The 25,109-nt window shown below is 47.4% G+C and overlaps 1 protein-coding gene across 1 annotated transcript in view; it reads right to left on the bottom strand.

The window, feature by feature from the left end:
- Positions 1 to 25,109, bottom strand: part of LOC103267050 (IQ domain-containing protein H-like) — a 94,489-nt gene that overhangs the window by 22,053 nt on the left and 47,327 nt on the right. Inside the window, exon 8 of the mRNA XM_008064658.1 lies at positions 2,640 to 2,804. Within this exon, the coding sequence (XP_008062849.1) occupies positions 2,640 to 2,804 (165 nt within the window). The remainder of the gene's footprint in view (positions 1 to 2,639; positions 2,805 to 25,109) is intronic.

Genomic DNA, 25,109 nt, shown 5'->3' with positions numbered 1-25,109 from the left:
CGCTCACAAGAGCACATGCTCATGTGTGTCCATGTGCCTGGGAGTGTGTGTTCACGTGTGTCCATATGCACAGGAGTGTGTGTGCATACAACACAGTGGCACCAGGGTGAGAACATGGTTTCTATCGTTCCGACACCAAAAGCACTTTTAATCTACTCTTACATCACAAACCCTGCAGAGCTGCTTCAGCTACTGGAGAGATGCCGGCTCCACTGAAGGTCATACACCTCCCTCCATGTGCAAGAGTGTTCCCTGCGCTGCCGTAATCAGGAAAGACAGGCCACATGCAGAAGATGGGCGGGGCTTCTGCTTCTGAAGTGACAGGCTCCAAGGCGTGAGCAGTCTTTGCGGTGTCTCTGGGGTGGAACAACACTCAGTTTCCAACTTTCTTGAGAAATGGTGTGTGTGAGGCTCACTGGCCAGCAGGGCTCAATTCCAACAGCTGTCTCTCTCAGAAGGGCTCACGTCTGACAGCCTTCTCTCCCATGGCTGTCTCGCCTAGCAGGACTCGAATCCCATGGCCATGTCTCCCAGAAGAGCCCATGTCCCATGGTTATCTCCCCCAGAAGTGCTTGCATCTCATGGCTGTCTGTCCCAGAAGGGCTTGTGTCCCATGGCTGACTCTCCCAGAAGGGCTTGCATCCCACAGCTGTCTCTCCCAGAAGAGCTCACATCCCATGGCTGTCTCTCCTGGAAGGGCTCATGTCCCATGGTTGTCTCTCCCAGAAGTGCTCGCATCCCATGGCAGTCTCTCCTAGAAGGGCTTGTGTCTGATGGCTGCCTCTCCCAGAAAGGTTTGCGTTCCATGGCTGTCTCTCCTAGAAGGACTCACATCCCATTGCTGTCTCTCCTAGAAGGGCTTGTGTCTGACAGTCATCCCTCACAGAAGGGCTCACATCCCATGGCTGTCTCTCTCACAAGGGCTTGCATTTGACAGTTGTCTCTCCCAGAAGGGCTTGCGTCATGGTTCTCTCTTCCAGAAGGACTCGCATCCCATGAAGGGCCCGTATTTGGCAGTCATCTCTCCCAGAAGGGCTCGTGTCCCATGGCTGTCTCTTCTAGAAGGGTTTGCATTCCATGGCTGTGTCTCCTAGAAGGGCTCATGTCTGACGGCTGTCTCTTCAGAAAGGTTTGCATCCCGTGGCTGCCTCTCCTAAAAGGGCTCACTTCCGATGGCTGTCTCTCCTTCTACAATGAACTTCAGGTCTGTGGGCCCTTTGGTGAGGATGGAGGCCATAGGTGGGGGTAGGGCCTGGGAGATTTGCTGAGGTCCTGGGACCTCGTTCAAAGAGGTCTGTTTCTCCCCTCCAGGCTGACTCTGCCCCTCACCTTAATAAGCATTAGGTCAAGGGGACTCCCAGGAACAAGGTCATTACTGCTTCTCGTTGGACAGCTGGATGAGGAGGAGACTGCCTGAGCCTCCAAGATACCGCACACTCTCTGGGATGAGTGGAGACCCTGGGAAGAGCCAAAGAAGGGTTCTTCAAATGCAGAGGCATCCCTTGACCCAGGGGTCAGTGGAGAGGCAGGAGACACTGCTCTGAGCAGCTCCTCTGGACACTGGCATGGGGGCCCTGCCCCAGGACTCCTCCTGCATCTGCTTGATAGGCTTGGCCTCCAGGTAAGCTTCGTTTGCTCAGAATGCGGGGCCACCGTTGTGGGGAGGGGTGATGCCTTGACAGCCTCAGACACTGTGGCTCCACATGGATGCACCTAGGGTGCCTGGTCCTCGTGACCTCCACTCTCTCTCCATGACCAGCTCGGCCTGTTGACCAAGTAGCTCCTGGTCCCATGGAGACATGCCCTTGGGTCCCCAGGTGCTACTGCCATGGGCTCAAGATGAGACAGGAGGCCGCAGCTGCAGGAAGAGGCAGGCGTGAGGCCTGCAGAGTGTTGGAAGGTGGGGTTTTCCCAAAGACAACCAGGGTCCCTTTGGAGTCATCCGCAGGGGAGTGACACACTCACATCTGCTCCCCACTTGTGTGTCTGGGCTGAGGGAAGTGAGACATGGGGTGGGAATCCATGAGGAGCCATGATAACCTTGGTGTGAGACGAAGGCCAGAATGGAGGCTGCCTCCTAGGGGGAGTGAGGGGTCTGTGTTGGGGCATCTTAGTCGCAAGACTCTGAGGATCTGGCACTAACTGGATACCAGCCTCTGCCAGGCGTACCAGCAGGAGGCACAGGATGGGGAAGATGACACGTGTGACTGGGGGCGTGGCCCTGAGGCCTCCGCAGAGATGTTCTGCAGTATCTTGGACCTCAGGGTCTGAAACTCAAGATGGAGACTGGTGCTGCTTTCCCCTCTCCCTGGTGGGTTTTATCAGGAATCCTGGCCTGCCGTGGGTGCTGGCACACCTCTGGTCCTGGCACACTGCAGGTCCTGGCATACCGCAGGTTGCATGCATACCCGCCTAGGGTGAGGGGAGGGTAGCCCATGCTCGTCCACCCTCCATGCTAGCGCCCCTTTCTGGAATGCCCTCTCCCTTCCTACGACTGATACATGCACATTTCCAGGCCCATTTCAGAGAGGGCCAGGGACTTCCCAAGCATCCTTCTCTGTTCTGTCCTCAAAGCCTGGCATGGACGGCATGGCTGGATGTGGCCACCTGCAGAAACATCAGGAAGCCTCACTGCTTACCGGCTCGGGTAGAGTGCAGGGGGTTCTCTTCCTTTCCTTTGGAACGAAGCGTGGCACTTCCAGGGTGCCCACATGGCAGTCCAGATGACCATTGGTCAAATAAAGGGTGAGCTGAGTCAGGGCCAACTGGTCACTGTAGGAGAGGTTGAGGCCGGTTGCCCATACCTGATTGAAACAGAAGCCGTGGAGAGGGCTGAGACTAGCGGGCGGTGGAGAAATCCCTGACCCCAACCAGGCCCAGTGTGGCTGGCAGCTGTGGATGTGTGGAGAAAGTGACTTTGTGTCTGCTTCTCCCATCTCAACGAGGGATGGAGTCCAGCTCTAACTGGAAGAATCAAGGCTCCCATCAGAGGTGACAGAGGTGGACACACCTGGCCACAACAATCTGGAGGAGCTGCCCTGTCCCAAAAATTTCATGTAGATGGAGTTTTCCACCCGCAGCCTGCCATTCCTAAGGTGGTCAGTGCAACATGTCCTAGCAAGAAGACAAGACCAGGCAGGAGTTTGGAGGGTGGGAACTGAAGGGAGCAGTGAGGAACATGAGCCAGGAGGAGGAGCTGCCCACTCTGTGGGGTAGGCAGCGGCAGCCTCCTGGGGGTTTCACGTGACACACAGAGGAGACACGGGGGGCTTGTGGGACTTGGCTCTGCCTCCGTTGTATCATGAGTGGCAGGAGCATCTGGCTTGACCCCCACAGTGCCTCAGATGGCAGCTGGTGACACACCCTGCCCCACTGTGCCACAGGAGTACTAGAGGAACTCTGTGGTGCAGTGACAGTGAGAGTGTTCTGAGAAGTGGGCACGTGGGCCAGGAAGAGACATCGATGAGACCACCAAGCAACGCCCACTGAGTCCTTGGACAAGTATTTACTGAGCGCCGACTTGGGGTTGAACTGGCAATGGCAACAGCAGGTCGGTGCTGCCCCTTCCCTCTCCTTGGGCAGGTCAAGACGAAAGGCCCTTGCCATTCCCCATCCCACACTGAACCCAGAAGTGCCCCTAGAATCCCCCTTGGTCCAGTGTTCAAGGAATTGCCACTGTCCTCACCACCGGAGCCAAACGTCAACAGGCACAGGTGCTGCCGCCAAGGAGGCAAGGCCCCAACATGTACACACTCTGCTCAACGACACCACACACTAGAACAGTCACACTAGAACGACAATTCTACAATCAACAAAGTACTACTGAGGCAGACAGAATGCCAAGCTGACTGTGAAGGTGACACGTGAGCGTTACACAAGCTATAAAAACACACCTGGCCCCCAGGCATCAGGCACCTATAGTGAACTTGACACAGATCTTCATAATTACCTAAAAGAATAATAGCCCCATGTCACCGACGAAGAAACAGAGGTTCAGGGAGGCACCCAAGTCCACACAGCTAGGAAGTGGTGGTGCTGGGATCTGAAGCACTCTGCCTGGCTTGAAGTCTGCCCTCTCCCCATTGCCTGCTGGAGGGATGGACTTGATTCTGGCCCTGCCAACACTCACCCTGTGAGGACCCTCCGGTCAAACCGGAGGCTGACGTTGTGGAGGACCCAACATGCTCCCACTCATATAGCCCATGCCATGGAGACGTCTTGTGGGGCAAACATGAAGGATTGCGTTTCTAGAGGACGCGGTAATTAGCAGTAATGCATTTTCACTGTAGGAAGTTGGAAACACACACATTTTGCTTGAGACTTGATTAAACAGCTTCCCTCTTAGAAGATCTTTGCGTCCGCTCGCCAACTCTGTGTGCTAAAGCACACAGTACATCTGCCCTAGAGTGGACCCCGGCACACGGATCCAGCCGTGAGTGACTGAGTAAGCATTGAATGTAAATGGTGTCATTAGAAGAATATTAAGGGGTCGAGCTGTCAAGGCCCCTTGCTAAACTGAAGCTAATTTCAGGAGTCATATTCGCACAGTAATGCCCTTTTCTAATAGCAAATAAATCACATTTGCAACAATTGTTAAAAACTGACTGCCAAGTATCTGTTGCAGTGGTAAATATCTTATTTGTCAACTTAAAAATTTCCTGCCGGATGGGTGAGATGAAGTCAGATGGGGACAGCTTCTTCCCCTCAATCCAGAAAGTGAACGTGCAGCTCTCGATGTCAGGCTTTTCTCAGGGCTTCTATTTTGATGCCTTAGTGTCCTACGATCGATGGGACACACGTACAACAAACATGATTAATATTTGTGTGGTGACAAGGATTTTAACAGGAAGGCAGCACCGTGCAGGGAGAGTGAGAACCCGGGGTCAAAGAGTCTGAATCTGGTCCTTTCTGGTGACCTGGATGAGTTGTTTCAGCTCTCGCATTCTTGGGAGCCTGACATGTAGAAGAAGCTAACACAACCACACAGGGTTCTGGAAACAAAATGAAACACAGGCACCTAGACTCACCTTCTATGTGACAACATTCAACACAGATGCTGCGTGTGACCACTGAACACCTCCCTTTGGGGGGTGGGTCCTGGAGGTCCCGGGTTGGTGGCCCTCAGCTCTTGGCTCACCTGTTTGACAACTCTGTCCAGCAGCGGGTGGGTCTGGTGAGGTTGGTATGACTTGATTTCCCTTTCACCAGTGGGGGTCCTGAGGTCAGAGTGGGTTTCACATCTGCCTAGGACCACAGAGCACTGTATTTCTACAGCCATAGTGCATGAGCTTCTGTGGGCAGCCCAGGCCCTTGGCTCACAGGCAAGAGGATGGATTTTCTGGAGCCTCTAGCTCACAGCAGGATTGCCGGATTTGCTCAGATAACTGCCGTGTTCTCCATCTGTTTTTTTCCACTGAGGACACCGCCCGAGGCCCATTGTTTTGTGAACAGGGCTCCTCTTCCCTATGGACTGTCGGCCCTTCAGGGAAGCTGCCAGGCTTTTGTCCTCCGCAGGACCCAGTGTTGGGCAGGGCCCACAACGGGCGCATTGTGACCCTGATGTGTCCCTGGGACTGGGGACCAGGGTCTTTAGAGGCTGGTTCCAGAGGAAAATGCATAGATGCTTGCGGGTACCTTTCCTGTGTGCCCCAAGTGCTCACACTCCCCACTCAAACTGCCCTTGATGTGGGACTGTGATGCTTTCTCCAGTGCTGAGTCTCTCTCAGCACTGGCACCCCCGTCCCACTTTGGGTGGGCAGTGACGGAGGCCTGTGCCAGGGTGCCGACAGTGTGTGGGTAGAGTGAGTGGGTTTTACAATGTCTGGGTGCTGGCCTTGGCGTGACTTGCTTATGGTGACCTATACTGACTGGCTGGACAGGTTACCTGATTAGACGTGAGGGCAAGGGCACATCATCACTGAGGTTAGGCTAGTGATACCCTGAATGTCCCCTGACACCATCAGTTTCCTTTATAAATGGAGCAGCTCCCATGGGGGGAGCCACACAGTCTGCCCTGGGCTGCAGAGCCAGGTGCCAGAGGCCACGAGAACCTACAGGTATCTCAGCTGTCTTTCAGAAATCACTTGTCACTGGTTGTTGGATTGATACACTCAAAAATCATTTTGTTAAAAATGGCTAGACTGCTGGGGAGATTTCCATCATGGACTTAAGAGCACGAGGAATACAAAAAATATTCACCTTAATAGAATTATTTGTTTTATTGAAAAACTGCAGCTGTCTAACATTTTGAAAAGATTATGACACATCCCAGTGGTGGGACAGTCTGTGACATTGTCATGAGAGATAGCAGCTATAGATAACTTTTGATGACCTAGGAAGATCTGCAAAACAACAAGAGGAGGACAGAAAGTTAACTGCACAACAGGGCTTTGTAGGTAGAAAAAACTAATGAGAATGTAACAGTGTTCCCCGTCAACATTAACACTGACAGATGAAGCTCGCTGCAGTTATAAGTAGGGGGTCACACATACCCGAGACCTGCACCAGCGAATGTGGTGGACGCTCTCTTTAGAGCAAGACCAAGCTGCGGGGCCACAACTCTGGCTGGGCCACAGAAGCCAGGCCGCCTGCCGCTCTCCTGGCTGCCAGGGACACCAGGTGGGTGGGCCAAGGCTCCCTCTGTCCTTACTGCTTTAGCTAAGCACAGAGCCAAGGGCCACATCTGAGTTGCAACTGTGGAGGCTGGGAGTTCACTGAGGGTGCTGAGTAAAGAGCTGTGGTTTAACCAGGGAAACTCTGGCTGAGGAAGCAGGGTCTCAGAGGGTGGAAACAGAACTCAGGTGGGAAGATGCGGCAGACGTTGGCGTGAGAGGTGACATGGCTGAGGCATATGGCGATAGTGCAGGGTGGGAGAAGTGGGTACGGACGCTTTCAGAAGTAGAACCCAAGGGATGGTCAACCCAAGGGATGACAGGATGGATGAGGGTGTGAGGAAGAGGGAAGTCACAGACATTCCTGAGATGGCTGCCCTTTCCCGAGGGGGGCACTGCCCAGGGTTAGCTGGAGGGCATGCCAGGCCTTGGTGGCTGTGGAGTGTGAGCTGCATGTGGAGGGCATTCTGGCAGGTGGCTGAAGCCTCGGCACTTTTCTCCCCTCTCAGTTGTGATGTTAGGAGCCTTGCGTGGCTGGGTGTGGGAAGAAGGCAGAGTGTCTGTGTCTCTGCCCCCACTCAGAGGCCTGGGGTCATGATGCTCCTTGACTGGGAGAGGTAAGGTCTGAGGGACCCGAGGCCTTCCCTAGGGGATGGAGGCGGAGGCCAGGATACCATAAGGTTGGAAGGATGGGTTGGTGCAGCAGGGAGTGGAAGAGACAGCACTGGAGGGTGACAGCCCTGGCAGGGCTGGAGCTTGGTAGGTGGGGCCTGCTGGACTGAGGTGCACCCGCCACCCTGGGTATGTGGCCCTGCTGGGTGCTGTGTGGCCTGAGGCAACCTCCACCCCTCTGGGCCTGCTCTTTTTCTGTCAAAGGGGGCCATAGACACACACCTGTTGCCGACACCTCCCCCATCTAACTGTGAGAGTGGGCTGGGCAGGGGTCAGAACTCTCTCAAGGCTCTTGGCTTCCATGCTCTTGCTGCTTTCAAATGTAGGGCACACTGAGTCCCCGGGTGTCACTGGGAACCTCAGCTCTTGGAAGGGCAGGCAAGGCCTTCTTGGATGGCTACTAGCCGGCTGCCCTTTCTCTCCCACTCAGGTCACCGACTCACCTGACAGCACTGAGTTCTCCGCCGTGGCCAACAACACACTTGAGTCTTAATTTTAAAGGTGCTGGGAGACCGCACAGTAAGAATTTTCAACTAGTAACAATCAACGTCATTCTGGGATTTGGTAAGCGTTGTCTGCATGACATTGAAAAAGTCAACAGGCCGAGGGGATGGCGCTCTTAGCGTGCTGCCACCTAGTGGCGGCTTCTGGGATCGCCCAGTCTCTTGCAGAGTGTGGGAGAGCGGCTGACGTGGGGGACCAGGCGGCACTCTGGCCAGTAAGGGGGACTCGTGGTGTTGTCCTGAGGCCTCCCCTCATCCCTGTTCCTCCTTTTGGGCTAGGCTGTCTTTGAGCAACCAGAGCTCCATTCTCCATCGCCCACTCTGGACTCTGTCTCGCATGGGTCTGGGGGTTGCTGGTGTTAGAGGCTGCAGACGACCAGGTGCTGGCCCAGTATCAGGCCAGGTGGCCAGAACACCAGGGCTGCCAGAACTTCAAAGGCCTTTGCAGGTTTTGGACTCTGAAAAAAATATGTCACTGGCTTCCAGATATGAAAATTAAGCTGCAAAATAACAATAAATGTTTTAAAATATCAACAAGATGGGACATGTCAGTCAAGTACAACATGACACATACACAGTGATGTCTGAATCACACCCCACAGGGTGTATTTGAACACATCTGCTATGCTGTAGAGTGGCTGAATCTCCAAAACCAAACCTGCCCAGGGCCCTGCGCAACCTGAAGCGACATGGCCTGGTTGACCCGAATGCCTGCACCCTCATCTTTGCTTCACAGTGAGGACTCTGGGCCGTCAGACAGCTGCTCAGGGCCCATGGCTGGGGACGAGCTAGAATCAAGCCCGCCACCCTCTTTCTAGGATGCCCAATCATAGACCACTTTCTCCAGAGGCCAGAAGCTTCTCTATGACTCTGGAAATCCCTTTAGGATATTCTGAAAGAATTTGAAACTCTATTCAAAACCAATTTGGGGATCCCAGATGGAACATCTTGAATTTAAAACTTCATTATCAGCAGACGTATTTATATATTTCATCTCTATCAAAAAAAGTCGCCAACCTTTGGATATCCTCTTGCCGTCTCTGCTTCCTTTTCCAAGCTGCTTCTGCCACCTCTGGACCCTGATGACCCCTCATCACTTTCACGATGACGGCCCAACCGCTGCTGTTTATATTCCCAAAGACAGAGTACATACTCATGTCTTTTCATGGCTCTCCTTTCTTTTTTATTACGAGTTTTTGAAAGGCTGCTTTCCTACTTTGACATCAAGTGAACGGCCACTTCTCGTGACCAGCCAGGTCTCAGGGACTGGTCACGCACATGTGCCTTCCACGGCCGTCCAACATAGCAACCCACCCCATGAATCGCTGCTCCCCTCTTTAGCTTTCATTCTCTGAGTGTCAGGCTGGAGGATAATCTGCTTCATTGAGACGTGCTCCTTAAAGTTACTACAAATGGTCTCTGGAAGGTTCTGCGCTGAGTTTCAGACCACTCCAGCACCTGTTGTGCAATCCCTGGGGAGGACTCGGGACCACAGTCTTGTGGACATCGAGGGCCTGTGTGCCGAGTGAGGCCCCTCCCTGTGAGGGTGAGCATGTGGTCTAGGCCCTGATCTGTGCAATGAGTTCGTCTTTTCTTCCAGTTTCCTCAACGGTTCCAGTTAACCAGATTTTTTTTTTTTTTTGAGTGGGGTCTCTCTCTGTCACCCGGGCTGGAGTGTAGTGGCACATTATAGTCCACTGCAGCCTCAACTTCCTAGGTTCAGGTGATCCTTCTGCCTCAGCCTTCTGAGAAGCTGGGACTACAGGTGCACACCACCACGCCTGGCTAATTTCTTTGATTTTTTTTTTGTAGAGATGAGATCTTGGTATGTTGCTCAGGCTGGTCTTGAACTTCTGGGCTTAAGCAATCCTCCCACTTTGGCCTTGTACAGTGTTGGGATTAGAGGTATAAGCTACCACTCCCAGGCAAGAATTTATTTATTAAATAAAGAGCAACTTGGTTGCAGAATATGTAGGCAAGAAACGTGGACTGCTGGGGCTCTGCTGGAGTTGGTCTATTCTAGCCTCCTAAGCCTGAGGCGTGAGGCTCCACAAGTTGCTCTTTATTAAATCTAGCCCGGGAGTGGTGGCTCATACCAGCACTGCACAAGGCCAAAGCAGGAGACCTATTAAGCCCAGGAGTTGAAGACCAGCCTGGGTAACATAGCAAGACCTCGTCTCTACAAAAAAAATCAAAGAAATTAGCCAGGCGTGGTGGTGTGCACCTGTAGTCCCAGAGACCAGGTCAGGAGCAAAGTTTAGTCCAGAGTTCAGCGCCTGGACTTCAAGTCCAAGACAAGATTGTTCACGTCTGGAAAACTTCCGGAAGGAGAATGAGACTGAGAGCAGTGGCCTCTCTTTCTCATGTCTGCAGCTATACACCCAGCATGGCCCTCCTGATAATGCACTGCCCAATCAGTCCTTATTGGGCGAATCAGTCAAATAATGTGGGGAAAAAATCTTCCTTGAAAACACAAGACACCCGCATGTGGTGGCTCGTGCCTGATATCCCAGCATTTTGGGAGATGAAGGCAAGAGGATTGCCTGAGTCCAGGGATTCAAGACCAGCCTGGGCAACTTGGCAAGACCTCATCTCTACAATAAATAAAAAAAATCAGCCAGGCATGGTGGCGTGTGCCTCTAGTCTCAACTACTTAGGAGGCTGAGGTGGAAGGATTGTCTGGGCCCAGCATGTTGAAGCTGCAGTGGCTTTGAGCGTGCCTTTGCACTCCAGCCTGAGTGACAGAGACTCAACTCAAATAAATAAATAAATAAATAAATAAATAATAGTAAAACACAAGACAAGAGATGCCACTTCACACCCATAAGGATGGCTGAGATCAAAGGACATTAGCAAGTGTTGGCAAAGATATGGAGAAATCGGACACTCACACATTGCCAGTGAGGTTATAAAATGTGCAACCACTTTGGAAAACAGTTAGGCAGTTCCTCAAACAGTTAAATGCTGAGTGAACACATGCCCCGTTGGGTCTACTCTTAGGTATTTACCCAAGAGCATGAAAACACATATTCATGCAAAAATGTATATGTGAATACTCACAGCAGCATTTGTCATAACAGCCCAGAAGTGGAAGCAACCTGACACCCATCAGCTGGTGAGCAGATAGCAGACACGTCTGTTGCTCCTCAGTCACCCAGGGCAGCAGCGTATGGCCCAGACACATGCCACAACACAACGGGCTCTTGGCAGCAGTGTGTTAAGTGGGGAAGAAACCAGGCCCAAGGAACCTATGGCATGACCCCATTTACAGGAAGTGTCTGGAATAGAAACATTCAGAGGCAGAACTGGTCTCCTGGGCCAAGGGGAAGGAGGCACGGGGAGGGACTTTGGATGGGCACAGCACTTCTTCTTTGGGGTGAGTAAAATGTTATAAAATTAGATAACAAAAGATGTCTGCATATCTATGAATGACCTGAAAAACCACTGAAAGGTAACCTTTAATAGGATGAATTTTACAGAAAGTTGTATCTTAATAGAGCCATTTACACATGCTTGTACACACACAGCTCAGTCTCCAGGAAACTCACTTCAGATGACCACTTACCTATCTGGTGTTTGGCCATTTGCTTGAATCTAGTTGAGTGTGTAAATAATCACTGAGTGTGGGAGCCTATGATATTCTAGGTTGTCTTCCATCTAATCCTCAAAGAACACTAAAGCAAGCTGATGCCCAGCGAGGGTGACCCATGGGGCTCGGCGAGCGGTCATGGCTGGAAGGGTTGACATGTTGGCATAGTGGAATATGTCGCTGTATTATCAAACACCTCAGTTGGCCCTAAGGACAGAGGTCACTCTTCTAAGGACAGTCCACTTCCCTGGCATCCCACACAGGCCTCCTTTAAGGCTGGCCCTGGACTAAGTGGGCCAAACATGGCCACATCTGGGAGAGAAGATGGGCTGGTCAGTCAGTGGGCACATGGCAGAGGGCAGCTGTGTTCTCAATGTTCCACCTCATCCCGGGAGGGGGCAGCGCCTCAGCCTGCCTTCGGTGGCCTAGGGCTCCCCCAGCTCTGTGTCTTCCACAGGGACACTTCCTCAGCCCATCGAGTTAATCCAACAATCCAGTAAGTCCTTGTAGATTTGATGTGAGTAGAGTGTTGGGTCCCAGGTAACACACAGTTATCACAGTAGAACCTTCTGGATCTGTAGACAACACTGAGATGAATCTGTCCTCCACGACTTTTGGTTCAATATTTGAAAAATACAGCACTCTGCCAACCCAGTATGGCCTCCTTTTGGATGGCAGCAATGTCTAGAAAGGAGGAACTTGGGAAAGGACAGAGGAAGGACACAGAGGCATGTTATGGTCTGCCAAGGGCAGGACCCCATGGCGCTTTCTCATGTCCTCCTCACAGGCACTGCATGAGAGGGGTATTAATAGCCTCTATTACAGAAGGGAAAACAGAGGCTCAACGAACCCAAGAAATGTGTCCAGTGCCACAGCTGAGGGGCAGGGCTGGGAAGAAAGCCCAGGTCTGCCTGACTCTGAAGTCAGGGCTCTCTCTATCACACGCCATCTTGGTGACTCCGCGGCCTGGCAAGGACAGGTGTGTGGGGTGACAGGCAGAATGTGCGAGGGCGCTGCAGTGCTGGCGGCCACTTCGCGATTCCACCAACACTCGCTGGTTCTGCAGCTGGAGGTTTGTAGCTTCCGGGGCCTTTAGGCAAGGGCTTAACACTGTCCCCGTCATTTTCTGTGAAGCACTTTGAGTTTACAACACAGGCGCTATGTGAGGACAGCATGCTATCCTTCCATCCAGGTAAGCGCCAAGGTTCTACCTGTGGTCAGCGGTGTCCTTGGCACCTTCTGAACTGCATGGGTGGAGCTTTCAGGCCCTGGAAGAACCCCAGTTGAATAACTGCTGACTGGTAGTCCCCTGGAGTCCCCAGAAGCATCTCTCAGGCCTGCCTTCTGTGGGCTCCACGAGCTCAGACCTCTGCCCTGCTGACCTTCACCTGGAGGCTGCTTGCCACAGCCAGTCCTCCTCTGCCATCACTGTCCTGAGACTTGATTTCCAGCAAATGAAAACAGCAGCAGGAAGGGAGGTGTTCTGGCCTTCCTTCCTCTCCACCCCCGTTCTGAACTTCTGGGACTGTTTCTGGATGTATAGCTTTCTCTGGTGGGATACACTAGAAGCTTCCTGAATCAAGGCAGACAACCATAAATTCTTAGTTTTAGCTCTACCTGTACCTGCTAAGCGTTTCATACAGAATCTCTGAGGCAAGATGTAGAAAAAAATTGTGAAATTACTTTCTTCATATTTCCTTCCTCAACAGGTGAAGAAGAAATACAAAACGCATAGGTTGGTGCTGTCCCCAAGTCTGGGACAGCATATTTTTGGCACCCTCCAAGTCTTTCACACGAACAGAGGCTCCGTCACGTCATTTCTGTGAAAAGTGTCTTCATTTCAAACCTCTTCAGAACGTCCCTTGTTGGGCACACTTCTGTTTACAGAGGAAGGATCTTGGTGGCTGCTACATGGGGCTCTAGACGTGCCCCTTTGGTCCTGGAGGAGCCGAGGGCACGTGCTGGCCTCTTCAGCAGTGGCCATCAAGAGGAGGGGGCACCAAGCTCCTCCTATTCTTCTGCTTCTGTGCCTCCTAGGGGAGCATTTGTGGATTTTGTTAATTTACTTGTTCTTGTGTCTTGTGTTGGTTCCCAGCTTAACCGGGTCAAGCTCCAGTGGGCTGGTTAAGATTATTTACATGTTAAGATGTGCGGAAAAATCGATGAAGGTTAAAAACCGACGTCAGTGAGGTGGGCATTCTGGGGTGGGGCAGGAATGGGCCAGGAGACTGGCTCTCAGGAAGGGAAATCATTTCTTTCTTTCTTTTTTTTTTTTTTTTTTTTTGAGTTGGTGTCTCACTCTGTCGCCCAGACTGGAGTGCAGTGGCCACTCCTGGCCACTGCAGCCTCGACCTGCTGGGCTCCAGCGATCCTTCTGTCTCAGCCTTCCAAGTAGCCAGAATTACAGGCATGTGCTACCACGCCCGGCTGATTCTTTGATTTATTGTAAAAATGAGGTCTCACTGCCCAGGCGGGTCTCGAACCCGCAGGCTCAGGCAATCCACTCACTTCAGCCTCCCAAAGGTGCGGGATTACAGGCTGAGCCACCGAGCCCGGCAAGGGAAGTAATTTCTTTCATTCATTTATAAGGTCTGGGAACAACGGGAAGCGCTAACAGTCCACGCTTAAGAATGCGAAATATATGTTTAAAGAAATATACATATTGTTAAAACAGTTCTATTTATGCAAAAGATTCATGTAACTTTATAAAGGTTTTCAGGGACTTTAAAGGATTTTAAGTGCTGTGTTAGACTGTACTAGTAACAGATGTTCAACGACGTGTTTAAGTTTTTGTTTTACTGAAAAAGCAATGGATTACCTGATATTTTCTTTTAAAAAAATCATACCAAAGCCACCACATTGCAAGTACAGTTAAGTTCATTATTTAAGACACATAAAATAGTTTAAAACAATAGAAAGGTTCCTAAAAGTGAATATGACTGTGGTGGAATCGGAGGTTTTGCTTGCTAAAATCGCCGTCAGAATCCCAGTCTTCTGTGCTACTTCTTGTTCTTTTTCTATGAAGACAGATGGTGTCAGTAATTGCCTATATATTTAATTAAGTTAAAAAGCAACATAGGAAGGTTTTGGCAAAAAGTAGGAAATGTTGTGCTATGAGCAAATAAAGGAAAGGAAGCAGAAATTGGTAGCGTGAGACACCACTCCTCACCAAGCATGCATTTTGATATCCATATGTGTTGGGGTGTGGGATTGCGTTTCATCAACATAATTATAAGAACAAAGGCGTTCATCTCAAAAGATGAAACCTATAATGGGAACCTCCATGGCTGTCCTCACACATCTGGGACCAGCTGGGCAGGAGTGACTCTACCTGGTTCACCTGCCACCTCCACCTTCGACCCGGTTCTAAACAACTCGGGGATGCAGGTGTTGGTTGAGAGTCCTCATCTAGCAGGCCAATTGTTGTGAAGTAATTATGGTGGGAGGGCAGCAGCTACTTGTAGAAAGTGGCTTGGAAAGCCATCTTAGCTGTTCTCGTGGTGTCTGTTTTCAATGTTCCTATCCCGTGAATCCACCTTCTGGCTTAATAGCAATATGGCGCTCCCAGCTGTGGTGCTGTGTATGGGTTGCACATTTAAACTCTTAAAGTTTAAAAATGGCTACCACAACACTGATTTTATTCCATTTCACTTAGTCATTAACATTTAATGGTTACCTTATGTGCTGAGCACAAGGATGGAATATATTTTTAAAAATGGGAGACGCATCTTCTGGCTTTAAGCTGTTCAGCTTAACTCAACAAGCATACTGAGGATGTGCAAGAGAGACAAGTCTTTTCCTTGGTGCTAGTGGCGGGTGGGGGTGGGGACGCAGAGGAAGTCACTGCTCACTCAATGCTTCTCACAGAGGGTGTTTGCTGCAAGAGAAGCAGCACAAGTGTGGCCACCAGACAAGCCATGGACTGAACCCTGCACGTGCCACTTTGTAGCTGTGTGACCTTGAACACGTCACTCTAGCCTGTTTCCTCATTTGTAAATTAGAACTAATAAAGCCCACTTCCCACTGCGAGGACTAGAGTTCCTACATGTAATATACGTAACAGAGCACTAGGCACATGACAGACACCTAACAGGTCTTCACTACTATCGTTAAGAATCTCTCTGGCCATCAATGCAATATAGCCCAGCTCTGAGACACAGCTAGAGGATGAAGGGGCAGTTGGAGGGGGTTAATCAAGGTTTTCCCACAAGGAGTTGGGTTTTGAAATATGTTATGGAGGAAGGAAAATCAGATATTGGAAGAGACACAGGGAAAGCAAGTTGCCAGGGTGGAGGCAACGTGTGTGAGTGGCCGTGATGTCCTTTCTGACCCTGGTGCTGCCAGGCTGCTTGCTCTGGAGTGTCCTCCAGATGCAGTCAGTGAAAAAGTAGTCAGTACTAGGTGGGAGGTGATTCAGGGCTGTTGTAAGAAACAGGTAAAGCCTAGAGCAAGTTACCTTGTACTTTGTTACCCCAATAGTACGGTACAGCTAAATGATGTCAAAATGAATAGTAAGGACACATTTTGCAAAACTCATACAACTCAGCAAAACCCTTCAAATAACCTGATTAAAAACTAGGCAAAGGACTGAAAGAGACACTTTTCTAAAGAAGACATGCAAATGGCCGACAGGCATAGGAAAGGTGCTCAACATTGCGAGTCCTCAGGGAAATGCAAATCAGAACCATGGTGAGGGTTGCCTCACACCTGTCAGCTACTGTCAAAGACAAATGATAACAAATGTTGGTGAGGATGCAGAGGAAGGGGCCCTTGGACACTGTTGGTAGGAATGAAAATCAGCACAGCCATCATGGAAAATACCATGGAGTGGCCTCAAAGCATGAAAAACAGAACTACCATAGGAGGCAGTAATCCCACCCAGCATGGCGACCCAGCATGGCGACTATAGCTAGCAATCATGTACTGTACGCTTGAAGTTTGCTGAGGGTGGGTCTTGGGTGTTCTCACCACACACATGTGGCCTGAGAGATGGTGGGTATGTTAATTAGTTTCGTTGTGATCATAGTTCCACAATGTGTACATATATCAGACTACCACGTTGGACACCTTCAATAGATCCAGTGTTTGTCAATTGTACTGCAATAAAGCTGGGTGGGAGACAATTTTGCAAGGGAAAATTTATCATGAAAAGTCTTGATTACAGGTGACACTGGAAGCAGGAAGGACTTTCACTTTGTCCTTATAATGCTGGAAGGCAAGCTGTCCACATGGATTCCTGCAGAACCTTCTGGTCTTTCCTAGCATTAGCTAGGAGCCTTTCTTTTTTCCCCACCTGCTACCCTCCTCAGTCCTGCAGAAGCGTGGCCACCACTGAAAAGCACAGGGCCTGGTATGGGCACCTTGGTTCTCCTTGCCCTGGCAATGTCTCTGGTGATTAAAGGCTTCAAAGTCCAGAGAGAGGCGTCTCAGTTTCCTCTGAGAGGAAATAAGATCTCCAGGACGAGAAGGGCTATCTTCTGGAGAAGGCCTGGGGACAGCGGATGTGAACAGAGGACCGAGGGCCATCAGGTGCAGGCCAGCCAAAGTTCTACCCAACAGCTGAAGCTTAGACTTAGGCTTGGGCACAATCTTCCCATGTCAAGGCTTACAATGTAGGGGGGTTAGGCAAATGCTGAAGGACTGTCACAGGTGGTGATATTATAGGCAGCAAAGGTGCCCAAATTTACCTGCACGATCACCATTAAGAAACAGAGTTGTGGCCGGGCTCGGTGGCTCAGGCTGTAATCCCGCGCCTTTGGGAGGCTGAGGTGAGTGGATGGCCTGAGCCCATGGGTTCGAGACCCGCCTGGGCAACTTGGTGAGACCTCATCTCTACAATAAATCAAAAATCAGCGGGGTGTGGTAGCGCGTGCCTGTAATTCCGGCTACTCGAAAGGCTGAGGCGGAAGGATCGCCGGAGCCCAGTGGGTCGAGGCTGCGGTGGCCGGGAGCGGCCACTGCACTCCAGTCTGGGCGACAGAGTGAGACTCCAACTCAAAAAAAAAGAAACAGAGTTGTAATTTTCACTGTAAAATGTGTCACCACCGTTCGTGTGCTCATGGTAGATGTCATCACCATTACCATCACCATTACTGTGTGTATTATAGGTCTTTCATTGACACAACGATGCAGACCTTTTAAAGGGATATGTCTTTTACTTTAATGCTTCAAAATCCTTTGGGAATCTATTTTACTTTCACTAGATATTAACTTTTGATTAACAATGTGCCTATTATAGCATTTAAAAACACTGGATAATAGGCACTTCTGATTATGCCAAAGGCCTATTAAATTTTAATTTAGATATACACTGTTAACCTTTTTTTTTTTTTAGAAAGCAGGATTTATTGCAGGGACAGAAGAGCTCCCACAGTGGGAGGGGGCCAGAAGGGGTTGCCCAACCTTCTTATATATACATGAAATACCTTCCCCAAAGAGGAAAGTTGAACCTTGTTGAACTCCCTTGTATATCTTGAAAACAGCGAAAGGAAGATCTTGCAAATGCGCACACTACAGGGGAACTCAGGGAGAAGTATTCATTCATCCATTGAATACATATTTATTGAGCATCTATTATGTCCTAGATGGGGGTGCTAGTTGCTAAGTACACAGCAATGAACACAAAGGAATTGTGACATTTCTGTAGACCTTGGTTTTTCCATTCTCTGAAACAAATGTATTCGTTTCTGTACTTACATATCACTTTGAGATGATGATAATGCTCAGTGACTTTTAAAACTAATGCTAATTCAATTCTGATTCCACTCACAGTTTGAGGACCTGCTGAGGACTCCTGTGACAGTTTCACACGTGGTTACGCCATTTGATTTAATGAGAACAGCACCTTGTATCTGCGCAGTCTCTCAGAACATCCCACGAGGAGGAGGGAGGGGGTTTACCAGTTGTGCACGAACAGCAAGGCTCAGAGAGGTCAAGCGGACGTGGGTGGCATCACGTTGGTCCACGAAGACTGGGCTGACATCCCCTCTTTGATGACTCTTTCATGGTTCTCCATAGTTGTCACTGAAGCCTCTGCTTGCTGCCTGTTCTTCAAGCCTGTCTCCCCGGCAGGACTGGGAACTCTCCGACCCATGACCATTGCAGTGACAGTGTCTTCTGATGCTGGGTTTTCTATTCTAGGTTGATACTCAGCATTTTGGAACCCTTAGGCATAGCCTTCAGAATAGATGGGATGTTCTCCGAGACATACCAAGTCTCTGCATCTTTCTTTCCTCCCAGTATGGACTTGGCGGCAAGTCTCATCTCCTTTCATGGCCACTGATGACCCTAGGAAGGGCCAAGGGCCAGTACTAGTTGCCCAGAGCCGTTTTTCATCTGAATTCTTTTCTTAAAGATTGAATTTCCTTTCTTTCTTTCTTTTCTTTTTCTTTTTTACTAATAATAATCAATGCTCATGACAGGGACAGTTGCTTCAAAAGTTCACAACTATCTAAAAACAAGTCCTTATTTTGGAATTTTGACATCACACATCTTGGCAATCTATTTGCTTAGAAGTTTTCATGGGAAGAACAGGCATTGGGGGGCGCAGATGAGTGATATTTACATACAGTGAGTTGGGCGTGACGCCATAAGCTTCGGATCACCCCTCATCCATATGTGGCCTATGTTTTTCCCACCACCCTCCACAGCCTCCTCCCCATTTGGAAAACACTTTCTTGCCCTCCTTCAGATCCTCACTATCTCTCAGCTCAAGTCCTACCTAGTTCGTAAAAACCTCTCTTGATTGCTTGGAACAGACGGGATCTCTCTCATCTTAATTCATGTGGCAAATCGCTCAGCAGTGAAGCTGACATCCCCCCTTTGATGTCTCTTTTGTGGTTCTCCGTAGTTGTCACTGAAGCCTCTGCTTGCCTCCTGTTCTTCAAGCCTGTCTCCCCGGCGGGACTGTGATCTCTGCAACCCATGACCATTGCGGTGACAGTGTCTTCCGATGCAGGGTTTTCTATTCTAGGCGGATACTCTGCATTTCGGAACACTTAGGCGAACTCTTCAGAATAGATGAGATGTTCTCCAAGACACACTGGGTCTCCACATCTGTCTTTCCTCCCAGTGTGGGCTTGGCAGCAAGTCTCATCTCCTTTCATGGCCCCTGCTGTCCCCAGGAAGGGCCAGCACGAGTTGCCCAGAGTCATTTTTCATCTGAACTCTTTTCTTTTTTTTTCCAATGTGAAAAAGCTTTAAATATATGTTTATTGGGGATCATTCTCTTAAGTTGTCTTTTATTGCAATGATTTTTGATTATATACTGTATATATACTATGTAATAGTACATACATAATGCTAGCATGTATATGACATAATTAAAATAATCATGTTTGAATCATTAAAGATTTCAATTTTCTTTTTTTTTTAAGACATGGGATACAATTCAGGGTTAGGTATACAAATGGTCATTATGCATGTACCCTTGTTGATGAGGTGTGCCCCCTCGCCCCCAGCAGATTCCCACTACTGCCAATTCTTTTCTTATAGTGTTACAATAATTGTTCAAGGTTCACTTTTAAGTGAGAACATGTGATACATAGTTCTTTGTTTCTATGATAGGTCACTCAGTATTACAGATTCTAAGTCCATCCAGGTTGCTGTGAAGTTCATAATTTTGCTCTTCTTCCTGGCTGCATAGTATTCCATCATATATATGTACCACATTTTTTTAAATCCAGTCCTCTTGCAATGGGCAGCAAGTTGGTTCCATGTTTTTGCTATTGTGAACAATGCTGCAATAAATATATGTGTGCAGGTATCTTTTTCATAGAGTGATTTGAGTTTCTCCCAGTATATTCCCAGTAGGGGGATTGTGAAGTTGTATGGAAGGTTGATTTTTAGAACTTGTAGGAATTGCCAAATTGTTTTTCACAGAGGTTGTATTAGTTTTTTTTTCCTTTTAATTTTTTTTATTTTAAAAATGTGGGGTACAATTCAAAGCTAGGTATACAAATGTTCATTATGCAGGTACCCTTGTTGATGAGGTGTGCCCCCCCCATCCCCAGGCAGATTCCCAGTACTGCCAATCCCGCTTCCCCGTTCCCTTCCCGGCAGTTTCCCACTACTGTCAATCCTTTTCTTATAGTATTATGATAATTGTTCAAGGTCCACTTATGAGTGAGAACATGTGATACTCAGTTCTTTGCTTCTGTGAAAGATCACTCAGTATTATAGACTCTAAGTCCATCCAGGTTGCTGTGAATTTCATGATTTTGTTCTTCTTTATGGCTGCATAATATTCCATAGTGTATATGTACCACATTTTAAAAATTCAGTCCTCTTTTGATGGGCAGCATGATTAGTTCCATGTTCTTGCTGCTGTGAACAATGCTGTGATAAACACACGTGTACGGTTATCTTTTTTATAGAGTGATTTGAATTCTTCCAGGTATATTCCCAGTTAGGGGGGTTGTGGGGTAGTATGGAAGGTCAATTTCTAGATCTTTTAGGAATCACCACATTGCTTTCCACAGAGGTTGTATTAGTTTACAGTGCCACCAACAGTGTAGAAGTGTTCCCTTTTCACCACGTCCTTTCCAGCATCTGTTGTTTTTTAAGTTATGATGATGATCATCCTGACTGGAGTTAGGTGGTAACTCAGTGTGGTGTTAATTTGCATTTCTTTGATGACTTGTGGGGCTGAGCATTTTTTGATGTTGGCTGCTCATATGTCTTCTTTTGAGAAGTGTTTGTTCATATCTTTTGCCTACTTTGTAATGGGGTTGTTTGTTTTTTCATTTCAGCACATTTGAGTTCCTTGTAGATCCTAGATGTTAGGCCTTTGTCAGACAGAGTTGGCCATTATTTTTCCCCCAGTCTGTGGGCTGTCTCCCTGCTCATCTGATGGTTTCTTTGGCTTTGCAGAAGCTTGTCAGTTTGATGAGGTCCCACTTATCTATCTTATCTCTTAGGGCATGGGCATTTGGGGTTTTGGTCAGGAATTGGTTGCCAGTTCCAATTTCCATAAGGGTGTCTCCCGCATTTTCTAAGATTCTTATAGTTTGAGGTTTTATGTTTAGGTCTTTGATTCATTTAGAGTTGATTTTTATTTATGGTGATAGGTAGGGGTCTTGTTTTAATCTTCTGCATGTGGTCAGCCAGTTTTCCCAGCACCATTTACTAAATAGGTTCTCCTCTCCCCAGTGGTTGGTGGTGGAGGCTTTGTTAAGATGAATTGATTGAGAAATTGAGGTTTCACTTCTGGAATCTCTATCCTGTTACATTGGTCTATATGCCTGGTCTTATACCAACACCAGGCTGTTTTGATTATTGTAGCTTTATAATAATGTTTAAAGTCTGGGAGTTTGATACCTCCCACATTTTTTTTTTTTTTTTGCTGAGGGTTGTTTTGGCTATTTGTGGTTGTTTATGTTTCCATATGAATTCCTGTATTGTCATTTCCAGGTCTGAGAAGAATGCTGCTGGTAATTTAATGGATATTGTGTTAAATCTGTAGATTGCCTTGGGTAGGATGGACATCTTAACAATGCTGATTCTTCCAATCCATGAACATGGAATATTTTTCTATTTGTTTGTGTCATCTTTGATTTCTTTGAGAAGTGTATTGTAGTTTTCGTTGTAAAGGTCTTTCAAGTCACTGGTTAGAAAAATGCCAAGGTATTTAATTTTTTTGTGGCTACTATGAATGGAATTGTGCTTTTTATTTGGGTTTCTGTTTGTTTATTGTTAGTGTATAGGAATGTGACTGTTTTTTGCACATTTATTTTACATCCTGAGACTTTGCCGAAGTCCTTGATCAGTGCAAGGAGGTTTGTGACAGATTCTCTTGGGTTTCTGAGGTATAGAATCATGTTGTCTGCAACAAGGGATAACATAACTTCTTCTTTTCCTATTTGGATACCCCCAATGTTCTTCTCTTATCTGATTGCTGTAGCTAGGACTTCCAATACTACATTGAAAAGGGGGGGTGAGAGTGGGCATCCTTGTCTTGTTCCTGTTTTCAGGGAAAATGGCTCCAATTTCTGTCTGTTTAGCAGTATGTTGTCTGTGGGTTTCTCATAGATGGCGCTTACTATTTCTAGGTACAAAAACATTCATTTTTAATGTCTTCATAATATTCAATTCCATTGATCGATCAAAATTTACTTTAAAAATTCTTTCTTATTTGAATTTACATTACCTGAAATGTTTTGCTATTCTTAATAAAATTGTGATTAGTATATGTCTATATAAATCTTTATGATTATTTCCTAGTGATACATTTTGAAACATGGCTTCTTATTATTAAATTTTGAATTTGCTGATACAGGAAACAAGTACTATAAAATATTATTGAAATAATTTTTTTAATTGAAAGTTTCCTCAGAAGTCAAATAAGCCAACCTCCTTATTTTACAGCTAAGAAAAACAGAAGAGAGAAAGGGTTGAGCTCCAGGTGTTGCAGCAATTTAGAAAGAGAGCTAGATTGACTACAGGGGACTTTAGTAGGATGAAACCATTGCAAATAAACTGAAAACACAAATGGCAGGGCTTGGCATCCAAGTACAGAGGTGTAGGCATGGGTGTGGCAGGCAAAGGAGATGGCAGGAAGGCTTGGGCAGTTGATGACAGACAAGTGAGTAAGCAGACCCACAAGTGTGTAGAGGGATACAGACAACTCTCTCACACTTGGAGAAGGATTTGTTTCTATTGTTAGTTTTTAGCGGTCCAATAAAACTTTATTTACATAGAATGGATGGCAGGCAGCTTTGGCCTGGGGGACCCAGCAAACCCTGCTCCCCTCGGGATGGATTTTCTTTTGTGAACATGCACCGTTAAGGTGTTCCAGACTCTATTTAGTTTTTTTTTTCTTTGTATGTTAAAATAATGGTATGAGGTTGAGATGGGTTTTTACAAAATTGATACATAATAATTGTATAATGTTTGGGATACATGAGATATTTTGATACATGTATATAATATGCATACATTGTGAGCATACCCCAAATCAGGGTAATTGAGATATCCAACAAGAGGTATTTATTTTTAAGTGTGGATAGGGGGATTCTGGAAAGAATCTTGAGGTGTTAGATTAAAATTGGAGATCCTGGCAGGAACTTATGGTTTAAAATATATACACAGATAGATACAGAAACAGTTATAGATGCATGCATGTATGTATATATACACACGCTTGTATGTGTATAGTGTATATAATTATGTTCATGTATTGCACACATACAATACACACATTTCCTAGGTCTGTCCACTGAGAAGTCCCAAAAGAAATGACACCCAGTAGCAATGAGCCCAGTCTCGCCATATCCTCTTTCACTAAAGAACACAAGGCTTCCAAGTCAATGTGAGATCTGGGTGCAGGGAAAATAGGAAATGCACCAGGAACATCTTATTGTGTCAGAAGGCAAGACAGAGCTCAAAGAATGGTGAGGACATGTCAGAAGAACAAGAGATGCCCTGAAGGGACTCCCACTGGCCAGATCTGGAACCATTTGCACATCTAAGTAATAAAAGTGTCAAAAGACAGTCTGTTAAAACGAGTCCATACTGATATAAACATACACACACAAGCACATGTGTGCATGCATGCATGCTTGCAGAAATGCGAGGTGGAGAAGGAAAAGCTCTTCCTGGCAGTAGAGCACCAGCTAATAAACACAACAGGAATGACAGAAGTAGGAGCTTCCTGTTCTTACAGTGGTGGCTGGTTCAGAGAAAAGCTGACAATGGATGCTAATTTATGGGTGAGATTTGATGAGAAATACACCATGGGGGGTGCTCTTAAAACACAACTCTATAAAATATTACTAATCAGCTAAAAAGGAAGAAGTCAGGATTTTATGGCAGGGAACCATGGCTGAAAGCAAAGAAACAGAGAACCACAAATGACAGCCTGGGAGAAGGTATTTGCAAGATTATAAGAGTCAAAGAATAAGAGTTCCTCATACACAAAGAGCTCCTGCAAGTCAACATCTATATTCTAGTCCAATTTTAAAAGGGCAAAAGATTTGATCAGGCCATTGAGATAAGATACATAAATGGGCAAACAAACACTGTCAGAAGTGTTTATCCTCACTAATAATCAAAGAAATATGGAATGAACAAAATAACATTTTTTAAAACCTGATAGCCTGGAACAAAAGAGAGGTTGATAACATGCCTGGCAGTCTTGTCACTGGCATCACAAGGCTTGCCACTTAGAAAAGAAATTAAGGCACTTTCTGAAGGGATATCACTTGCAAAATGGCTAGAAAACATGTCAGTGATTTGCAAATAATCTGTTATATGTGAAGGGGGACCCTCAAAAACCAGAATCTATTTATAAAAAATTGAGTATTTATTCTTACACATTCAAACTTTAGTCACCTTCAACCTTCTCAAAACTTCCAGATAAAAACTTTGGTTTTGCATCATGATTTACAAAAGAAACTTCCTGATTTGTGGCAAACAGGTGACTGGTCCTTCCATGATGACAATGCACCTGCCCACATTTGCCCACACCACACTGAGTGTTTAGCAGTTTTTGACCCTCCCTATTCACCTGATCTCACCTCCAGTGACTTTTATTTGTTTCCCTGATTGAAAAAGTATTCAAAGGGAAACGTTTTACTGATGTGAAAGAGGTGCAACAAAAAACAGCTAAAGCGCTAAAAGGCATCAAAATGGATGAGTTCAAAAACTGTTTTGAGCAGTGGGAAAAGCATCTCAATAAGTGAACTTCATTCAACAGAGAGGACTCTGAAGGTGCCTGAAGTTTAAACGTGTAAGAAT

Source organism: Carlito syrichta, unplaced genomic scaffold (genome assembly GCF_000164805.1).
Source record: "Carlito syrichta isolate Samal-C Ts95f unplaced genomic scaffold, Tarsius_syrichta-2.0.1 Scaffold101933, whole genome shotgun sequence".
In the NCBI taxonomy this organism is placed as follows: Eukaryota; Metazoa; Chordata; class Mammalia; order Primates; family Tarsiidae; genus Carlito; species Carlito syrichta.
The sequence above is the reverse complement of the archived record's forward strand: the minus strand, read 5'-3'. Positions and strand labels throughout refer to the sequence as shown.